Genomic DNA, 10,628 nt, shown 5'->3' with positions numbered 1-10,628 from the left:
AACTTGCTGCTAGACCTTATTGCGCTGGACCCAGGATAATCTCAGGAGTTGTAGAATGACCACAGTCCCAGATCCTGAGCTATAGTTTGTTTGCTAGGAGCGGCAGGTAGCACTGGAGTTCCGGCACTGTGAAGCCGCTGTGCGCCTCTTTATCCTTCCACTCCACTGCGGCAGGGTGATGGCGGCGTTTGGGGGAGTGCCCGAAAGGATTGGTTTTTCTCAGCCCCAATCTCGGGTTGGGGTACAGACAATGTGGTCTGTGGCAGATTCTGCTGGATGCTTCCTGCCTCCTCCGAAGAGGGAGTAGGGATTTTGAGCTGGGCGCGCAGCTGAGATCTGTGCGCGGCAGGAGCTCAATTGTGATGGCGGCAGGTACCCGCCGAGGTCGGAGAGACCTTCCAGGGAAAGACTGGGTGATGGGTGACCAGTCTGGCAACTTTCCTTCCCCGTTGGGTTTTTTGCGACTGGGACTCCCAGCCTCAGGCACCCATGTGCCCACCAATCAGCTTGGGAAACTGAACGGGACAAGCAGGCTTGCAGCACCAGCCCGGAGACCCAAAGCCCGCGTTAGCCGGGTTCTCTTCCGGGTTCTGGCTGGGCAGCCGAGAGTGGACCTGACCGCTTCCCATGCCGTGGGAGCCTCCCCTCACCTGGGAAACACGATCGATCGCTGTTCTTTTAGGGCCCAGAGTTCAGTCTCCTGGTCACTGCTCGGAGTGTGTTGTCCTGCTTCTCAGACACGGTGTTCTCCTGGTGCCGCCATCTTGGCTCCCCCCAAGTATAGTAATCTTATGTCACATGTAAATACTATGGCAGATACAGAAGATGTAAAAATAATTTAGATTTGGAACATAATGGCTAATAGTTTTGATATGATCCAAGACGTTTTTCTTTTTTTTTTTTCTTAATTAATACAAGTTTATTATCTCATAGCACTATAGATCTAACACAGAATAATCCAACAGAGATTTCATCAGCTTCAATCCAAGAGACCTGAATTAATGTCTTTAGGCTGTAGGTTAAAACTTGCTCTGTGCCTTTTTCCTGCAGGGGATTTAGCTCAGTGGTAGAGCACTTGCCTAGCAAGCACAAGGCCCTGGGTTCAGTCCTCAGCTCTGGGGGAAAAAAAAAAGACAAAATAACAACAGCAAAAAAGACAAAATGACGTTTTTCTTAGTGGCTTTTGCTAGCTATTCCTCTCTTTGGGAGACTGCTGTCCTGCCCACTATGCAGACCCATCTATATCACAAACTAGGAATGAACCTTTCTAGCTATAAGGGACCTTATAATATTTAATAAATTGTTTGTGGCCCCAGGGGGAAAAAAGAAAATCAAGTGCTGTCAACCTGGATCAGAGTTTGGGGAGTCTAATACGAGGCAGTTCATTGTCAGCATATTTAAAACAGTAGAATTTAGGAAAAGGTTTCGAGGCAACAATCAGTTCAGTCAGTTCAATTCCATGTGCACAGTAAAGCTTAAGATACAACTCTTTTGCACAGTGCATATGACCATGAGGGTAGGATCTATAGCTAAAAGGCCTAGAATCTAGTGTGGTTTCTTACCAATGACATAGAGATCATTAGGCCATAAAGTGACAGCTACTTTATGGTTGGGTAATGGTCTAGGAAAAGAAGAGTCTGGAATAGTCATTCTGGGGGATTTGGATGATTTCTGTCCTTTCAGAGAGCAAAAAGATCACCAGGTTGTTAGCAACCTCCGTTCTCAGCTTTCTGGGTAGAATGCAGGCATGTGATTTTATCTCCTCCATAGTGAGATACCCCTGCAATATTAACATTCGTGGTTCTCTGTGTACTCAAGGACCTCTGTACCCCCAACAGAAAACCATACATTTTGATTATAATACAGCAGCAATGGAAATCAGACTGTCCTTTCTTAGGTTCTAAATGTTTTTGTTTTGTTTTTAATGTTCATAACACTTGTGTTGTTGGTTATTTATAGTTTTTAGTGTTTCTGTGCATTTAACTTAGTGGGGCTTATGGTATAATAGTGTCTTAAATGTTTGGAGGCATAAAAATGAGGGGCGAAGTGACTTTTTAAATTAGCTTTATTCATTTTATTCTGTGTGAGTGTTTTGCCTTCATGTATATCTGTGTGTCTACAAAGATCTAGAGGGTACTTGGATACCCTGGAACTGGAATTACAATTGGTTGTGACTCAGCATATAGATGCCGAGACTCAAATCTGGCTCCTCTGCAAGAGCAACAGGTGCTTTTAGCAGATGAACCAACTCTCTAGTCCTTGAAAAAAAGATGTTTTAAAAATTGCTGTTATGTTGTCACCCATGTGGTGCTTAGCTAAGCCATTCACTACTGTGACTCAGCCTGATACTGTTTATGCTAAGCCTGAAGGTCAGGCAGATAAGAATAGGGTCTTCCCAGGTGTTTTCCTGAGTATATACTCTGACCTGAAGATGTAGGTGGCTGTCTAGATGTCTGATAGGCAAACGTTTTTCAAACAGTTTAGACATCAGAGTATTTCACTCCTGTTTTTCCCTTCCTGTTTTTCAATGTCTCCTGTTTGCCCTTTGCCCTACATTTCTGCACTTTATTCGGAAGCATTTAGTTACTTTTCCATCTCTTGAGAGTTCTCAGATAGGGCAAAGAAAGACAAACACATCTTATATCCATTTTCACAAAGCTGGCAACACATGTATAAACAAGCACTTCGAAACAAGGTATGTGCTCCTGCTCTGCTTTCTCTAAAACAGGCACCTTCCAGGTGAAAAGGATACTTGTTTAAAATCAGCTGCCAGGCTAGAGTTGGGTTCGACCAGAGGTAAATTAAAATACCAGAAAGGTCCACTGATAGATTTCAGCCTTCCATGGCTATAAACTTTTGACTCTTTCCAAATTCTGACTAAATTGGTAAGAACAGTGCTTGCAAGGCAGTTTTCTTTTTTATTTACTTGCTCATTATTGTTGTTTCTAGGGAAGAAGTTTATCAGTTCCCTTCCTTACCATTTTTGTTGCTATCACTACAAAATAAGATTTTTTTTCTCCAACCTAGGTTCTCTATCTCTAGCTGGTTTAGTAAGTTCCTTAGCTCAGTAAACTGCAGCTGCTTGCCCACATTTGGTGTGTGTTTTCTTTTTCTAAGGTACAAAGAATTATGACATCACCAGGCCCCATAATTCCTTAAAAGTTTAAGAAAAATATACTATGTCAGGGACTCTCCTATTATTTATTTAGTGTGTGTTTGTAGGGTTCAAAGGGCAGCTTATTGGAGTCAGTTCTCTGTCTCCATCATGTGGAACTCCAATTGTCAGGCTTGGAGGCAAGTGCCTCTACCTGCTAAGTCATCTCACTTCCTTTGAAGTCTTCTATCTTAGACATAATTAACTAAAACATATACATAATTATACTAGTTACTTTTGTATTGCCATGATAAAATACCATGACCAAAGTATCTTACAGAAAAGAAAGACTTTGATTGGGCTTACAGTTCCCGGGTTTAGGATTCATCATGGTAGAGAAAAGGCATGGCTGCTGGAGCAGCAGCTGAAAGCTCACTTTCCTTGCACAAGCAGGAGGCAGGCAGTGAACTGGGGATGGTAGAAGGCTTTTGAAACCTCAAGCCCACCTTCTGTGGTACACCTGCTCCACCAGGGCCACACCTCCTAATCCTTCCCAAAAAGCCACCAGTTGTAGGGAACCTGAGTATGGTTCCTGTGAGGGCCAGTCTCATTCAAACTACCAGAATAACTGAAGCATTATGTTCCGTATCTGGGGAAATTGTTAATAACTTCTTAGGGAGCCGAGAAAAGAGAGACATTCTTGTTTCAGATACTCAGTTTTGCATCTGTCAATATTCATTGCAAAGCAGCTTTTTTAAAAAAAACACATCATAAGACCTGTTAAAAACAACTTCTTTTGCCAACAACTGACCTTCACTTAGTCTAACACTATATTCCCTGCTTTTTCGTTTTGTATAAAGTAGTATTTTCATGGTTTTTAACAAACGTAATCTTGTACTTTTTCTGACATCTGTTATCTTCACCCTGTTATGATTTAAGCATTTAGATCTTAGATTCAGACTTGAGAATATAACTATTTTTACTTAAAATATAATGGATTTTAAGATCCCCGTTCCTGTTTTTATCACTTTAAATATCTTATAAAGTATATCAGAGAGAATTTAGTTACTACAAGAAAGTAGTTGAAGTGGAAATTGAATATAAAATGACAGTTCTTTTTCTTTTTTTGGCAGGTTATTAACAAATTCAAACAGACTTACAACCACCAGAAATGCTGTATGGGCCCTCTCAAATTTATGTAGAGGCAAAAACCCTCCTCCAAATTTTAGTAAGGTATGAGAAAAATATACAAGTTAAGAAATCTGTTTCAATAAAATAAGTTTCTTTATGATAGTTTTTTTTTTGAAGTTTGAAGAGACTCTTATATTTTGTTATTTTCTCTAGTAAATAGATGATATTTAGACATTCAACAAATTAAATGAAGATTATAGATTTCTATTTTTTCATTGCCATCTAATTCTGGCCAGAAGTTCCCACTGTAACCGGATATTTATATGTCTTGGAGTTGAATTAGAATTGTTCCTTGTAGTCTAGTTCTTTTCATGTATAGGAAATAGAAGTCAACTCCTCCCTATATAATTAAGATCCACTGTTAGGTTACGAAAATGGAAAATTGTACAGAGACTTTAGAATAAGTCATCTAAGAGTCTCACTGGCAGGTACTTTATGAAAGACATTCAACAATGTAACTAAAAGAGGCCTGCATGGAAATATTTTAGGGCAGCTTTTCAAAATTAAAAAAGAAAAAAAAAACCCAGAGATGGACATTGGAAGTAGGAAAAAACAAGAAACAGGACAGGAGCCTACCATAGAGGGCCTCTACCTATCAGAGTATCAAAGCAGATGCTGAGACTCATAACCAAACCTTGGGCAGAATGCAGGGAATCATATGAAAGAAGGGGGAGTTAGTATGACCTGGAGAGGACAGGAGCTCCACAAGGACCAAATATATCTGGGCACAGGGATCTTTTCTGAGACTGTTTCTCCAACCAAGGACCATATATGGATATAACCTAGAACCTCCGCTCGGATGTAGCCCGTGGTAGCTCAGTATCCAAGTGGGTTCCCTAGATAGGGGAACAGGGACTGTCTCTGACATGAACTCAATGGCTGGCTCTTTGACCTCTTCCCTCCAAACCCCTGAGGGAGGAGCAGCCTTGCTAGGCCACAGAGGAGGACACTGCAGCCAGTCCTGAAGAGACCTGATAAGCTAGGGTCAGATGGAAGGGGAGGAGGATATCCCTTATCAGTGGACTTAAGAGAGAGGGGCAGAGAGGAGATGAGGGAGGGAGGGTGGGATTGGGAGGGAATGAGGGAGGAGGCTGCAGCTGGGATACAAAATAAATACACTGTAATTAATGTAAAAAAATAAAAATTTAATTAAAAAACAATTAGTAAATAAATCTTTAAAGTGAAAAATAAATAAATAAAAATAACCCAGAAACTGCACATGTTCCATAGTTGGTATATGGATGAATTAATTATGACTTATTCATTTGCTGAAATTCAACTCAGCAATAAGAAGGAACAAACTACTGATACATGCTTTAATCTCAAAAGCATTAAGCTAAATTAAAGGAAATGTTTCATCTTACATGACTCCATTTACATGTTTTATAAAAGAAAAAAAATCATAGTTGGGAATGTCTGAAGTGAGAAAATTGGTCACCAAGGGACAAAAGTAAAACTTTCAGAATGGTGGAAGTATTTTATAATTTGATTAGATATTGGCTATTCAACTATATACATTTTTATAGTACAAAGAAGAAATAGATATGTTGAATTATACATATAGTTAAAGCAAGTATAATTTTCTTATATATACAACCTCAATAAACTTGTATTTTAAGGCATTTAAAATATTTAATTCTTGATTAGATCACGGATGAGGATACTTTTACGTAAAAAATAATTGAATGTGATTGATACCTTAGATAATACTTTGTCAATGTTAAGTTGTGTGGTGTGCCAGGCATCTGGGGGTTTATCTTTAAACTTAGAATTTGGGAGGCAGTCTATAAATTGCACGTCAGCCATGACTACTTAATGAGACCCCTTCTTAAAAATAACAACAACAGATTGCGTGTGTGATAAATATATTGTAGAAAAATGTGGAATGCACCTTTTTTCTTAGGACATATACACTAAAGAATTTAGAGGTGAAGTATCGTGGTGTTTTTTGTTGTTTTGTTTTGTTTTGCTTTGTTTTGTTTTTGTAATCTGCTGACTCTCCAGCTGAGGAAAGACAGACATACATATATAAACATATCCAATTAGAGACATATATGTGAATGTGGAGAGAGAGCAGATATGCACAGTGTTAACTGGTGAATATGGAAGCAGCATGTTGGCATTGGTCCTGCTTTTAGTGTAAAGCTTCTGTAAGTTTGAAGTTTTTCAAAGTAATGAGATGAGGAAGTATATCACCTTTCTTGTACTATAGAATGACGTACCTTTTATCATCTGGCTTATTGCGATAGCTTCCTAGCACATCATCCTTCAGTTTAGTTTCTTTTTCTTCATCTGTTATTGTTTTTGTTGTTGTTCCCAAGAAAGCAGCAAGAATGATCTACAACTTTGAGACTGCACCTCTGTTTTTAGTGACTCCCCCATGTTTTATTCCAAGAACCAGATAATTTTGTTAAATACCCAGTAAGAATTGTCATACATGAGCCTACTATGGTCTCTCTGACTCATATCCTACTTGCCATCTCACTTTATGTGCTGACTTCACTATATTATTTATTGCCCCTCACATTCACACAGCATGCTTTGCTTTAGTGGTTCTGTCTGCCTAAAACAACTATTAGATGATTCTTAATATTTTTGGCCTTGGGACTTTTTTCTGCTCTTAAACATGAAGAGCTGTATTAGTGGCATTTATATTGCTGTAACCGTGAACAAGACAACTTATAAAATAAAGCATTTACTTGGGCTCATGGTTTCATAGAGTTAGAGTCCATGATGTTAGAGCAAAGTAGGCAAGCTGTGTTGACTAGAGCAGTAGCTGAGAGCTCACATCTTTATCCACAAGCAGGAAGTAACACATACTGGGAATGCTGAGAGTTTTGAAACCTCAAAGTCTGCCCCAAATGGCATACCTTCTCAAGCAAGGCCATACCCCATAGTCCTTTCTAAAACTGTTTCAGTTCCACCAACTGGGGACCAGGCATTCAAATATAGGAGCCTAAGGGAGCCATTCTCATTCAAGCTAGCACAGGATCCAAATCTTTTTTTTTTTTTTAATATGATTTACATGTAAAAATATTAGACTAAAAATGTAAATTATGAAAAGTTTGAACATTTACTAATTAATTTATAAAAATAAAAGCAGGCCAATTATGTGTCCAGTAACGCTTACTACAAAAAGCACCTTGCAAAAGAAGAGAGACTTTTTTGAGTATTATTAGTATTGACTTAGGTTCTTGAGCTGAAGGTGTGTGTTGAACTTAGGATCTTTTGTGCTAGACAGCCTAGCCTTCTCTTGCTGTTGTTTTGTGACAGGGTCTACTATGTAACTCAGACTAGCCTGGCACTCACTATGTAAACCAGGTTGGCTTGAATCACACAGAGAGAAATCCATCTGCCTTTGCCTCACTGTGCTGGGAATAATGGTATATACCTAGTGCCCAGCTAGCTCTTTGTGTTTTGAATAGGATCTTACTGTGCAGCTCAAGCTGCTTCGGACTTATTTGAAGTCTTTTTGCTTAAGCCTCTAAAGTGCTGGGCTTGCAGGTGGTACCATTGTGTCTCACAGAGTTTTACAAATCTCATTTCTCTCTATGTACTAATTTGTTGTGTTGTTGTCTTAGATGAAAAGTATAATGTCTTTTGATAGTCATGAATGGTTATTCTTTGATACTGTGTCAAAACTTGAGTGGTATGCTTATTTAAGACAAGGTCTCAGTGTGTAACCTTTGCTGGAAGGAAGTTAAACTAGGCTGCGCTGGAATTCAGTAGCAGCACCTGCTGTTTTAACACAGGTCTTTAGACCTGTGTCACCAGAGCCAATCTGAGTGGTGGTTTCTTAAGAGTTCTTCTCATTGAGGCCTTTAAAATTCTACCATTGAACTTTCTCTTCTCTGTTACATTAGAATCCAGCAATCTTAACTTGAACTTGAAAGAGTCTGTTTCTCTACTTGGAAAACAGGGTCCCCTAAGTTATTACTGGAACATTATATACGCACGTCAGTATTAGGAAGATGTCAGACTCAACAGTGGAAGATGCAAGTTTTTGAAGTTCTAGCTTTTGAAATTTCTAAATTATTATTGGCAAGAAATGCAGATGTTAAGAATCTAGATGTTAAGACTCCATATGTTAAGACTGAATGAAGATTAATTCATTTAAGTAAAAATGGAGTTCAATGGGGAAAAGTGGCTGGCTAATCCAGTATGTGACTCACTCAATGCTTATTCAGACCACCCAAGTACTTTTGTGAGTAGAAGTACTACATAGATATTTTCTATTTCATCTGATAAATTATTCATATAAGGCATGTAAATTATTCATATAAGGCATGAGTGCAAGGGTGAGTTTAATGAAGTTTGTATTTTTCACTGCTAGTTCACAGTGATTCTTAAATGGGCTCTTCCAAATGTTCCCTTTTGCTGGAGGTGAAGAATATAATGATTTGTGGTACATTTTGCTATCTCTGACTTGAATTGTGTCCGAGTGCCAACAGTTTTACCTACCATCTATTTTTATCCATTAGTGCAAGTGTCACCAAAATAAAAAAATACAAATTACATTTCACTATTATTATAATAACAGTTGTGAGATCACGCACCCACTAAGAATGTTTTAGGACTCTCCTCTCCTAGCGTCCTACTGACCTACTGTGCTCACTGTTCTGCCGTATGAGCTTCTTGCCTCTTACAGTGGATACTTGGCTGGTTTTCTTCCATAAAATATTTTTTGATTTGTTTATGTCTGTCTATGGAGGCCAGAAGACAAAGTCAGAAGTTGCAAAACAGTTGTGAGCCACCTGGAGTGGGTACTGGGGTAACTCCATTCCTTGCAAGAGCAGTGCCCGTTGTTAATGACTCATCTCTCATCTCTGTCGCAGAGATCGCTTGTCACCTTTGCTTAGGAAGTGCAGACTTTGACTAATGTATTAATATTGTAATCTGTCGATATAACAGTCTTGAGTTCTTATCATCCTATTATTTTACTCTCCTTTTTTCCTTTGACATAATGTGTTTTATATTGATTCAAAGTCTTTTCCTACTAAAATGTAAACTCCATATTGTGTTTATTTTTTATAGGAAATGTTGTAGTTGTATAAGATTTTCTGTTCACTTTATGATACTATTTCTTCAGTCACATCATACTTTCAGTGATTATTGCTCATGTTTACATAGAATTCTGTTCTCTCTTATTGACCTCTCTGAAGATCGAGATTTTTTTTTTCTTGTATATGTTTTCTTTACAGATTATTATTTGCCTTGGTTTCCTTTCTCCTGAATGCTGTCCTCAATTATATCGTGATCCTTAGCTTTGGACAGATTTAGGACTGAGGCACAAAACTCATTGGAAGATGGGTGTATGTGTAGGGCTTGTTAGCTCATGGCCATCACTGTAGTGTGATTGGGCAGCAAATTCTTACCTTTAAAGAACTTCATTCAGAGTGTTTTCTGAATCTTAGTGTTATTATTTTATTTTCCAAAGACAGAGTTTGTGTTCTTTTGCTGGAAGACAAGATGTAGTGTAGGTCACACAGCTAGCTCCAGGAGAGCTGAGAACTTGGTAGTGGAAGGGACGTTGTCACAATCAGTGGACTTATATTACATAAATTCCCTGGTTGCTTTGTTTCAACCTTCACACTCCCTGACACCCACTCATTTTGCATCACACACATACTGTTTTCCCTTTGTACTAAAATAAAAAACAAATAATTGTTTGTTCTTGCTGTGAAGTGCATCTTTCTTAAATGTAAAGTATTTCTGAATGCTAGTTTCCTTCCTGTTGTAGTAGGATGCAACGTATGTTCTCTTCACATGCTTTGTCATTCCTTTTCTTGCAACTCTGTGTCTCCTGCCTTCTGTGGCACTGGGGAATCTTTTTCTTGTCCGGGGGAGGGGGAGCATTTTAGGTGTTGGGGAAAAAATAGGCTTATTTCGTATTGGCACTCCCCTTTTTAAAGTATTGGGGTTTCTGTTTTGTTTTTGTTTTGTTTGTAGTCTTCCTTTTCTTTGTCAGCTATTTTTTTCAATTTTATTTTATTTCATGTGTATGAGTTCTCTGTTTTCTTGCACAACAGAACAGGGAATCAGATCCCATTATAGATGGTTGTTAGCCACTATGTGGTTTCTGGGAATTGAACTCAGGACTTCCGGAAGAACAGCCTCTGCTCCTAACCCCTGAACCATCTCTCCAGCCCCTGCTATTTTTCATTTATTTTATTTAGTGATTGTGGGCAAGATTTTAAGTATCTCATATAGAAGATAAAATTATGTTACTTTTTGTTTCTGGCAAGAGCATGGACCAGAATTGTTTTTAGCTTGCTACTATTAGCTCTAAAATATTGTGGGTTTGTCTGGTTGGTTGTTTTTGAGATAGCCTCACTGTGTAACC

General features: G+C 38.7%; 1 protein-coding gene across 1 annotated transcript in view; it reads left to right on the top strand.

Moving 5' to 3' along the window:
- Positions 1-10,628, top strand: part of Kpna5 (karyopherin subunit alpha 5) — a 62,983-nt gene that overhangs the window by 30,810 nt on the left and 21,545 nt on the right. Inside the window, exon 8 of the mRNA XM_055599471.1 lies at positions 4,228-4,327. Within this exon, the coding sequence (XP_055455446.1) occupies positions 4,228-4,327 (100 nt within the window). The remainder of the gene's footprint in view (positions 1-4,227; positions 4,328-10,628) is intronic.

This window comes from Psammomys obesus, unplaced genomic scaffold, assembly GCF_907164565.1.
Source record: "Psammomys obesus unplaced genomic scaffold, mPsaObe1.curated_primary_1811, whole genome shotgun sequence".
NCBI classification, from domain to species: Eukaryota; Metazoa; Chordata; class Mammalia; order Rodentia; family Muridae; genus Psammomys; species Psammomys obesus.
Note: the sequence above shows the minus strand (reverse complement) of the source record. Positions and strands in the feature narration are given on the sequence as shown.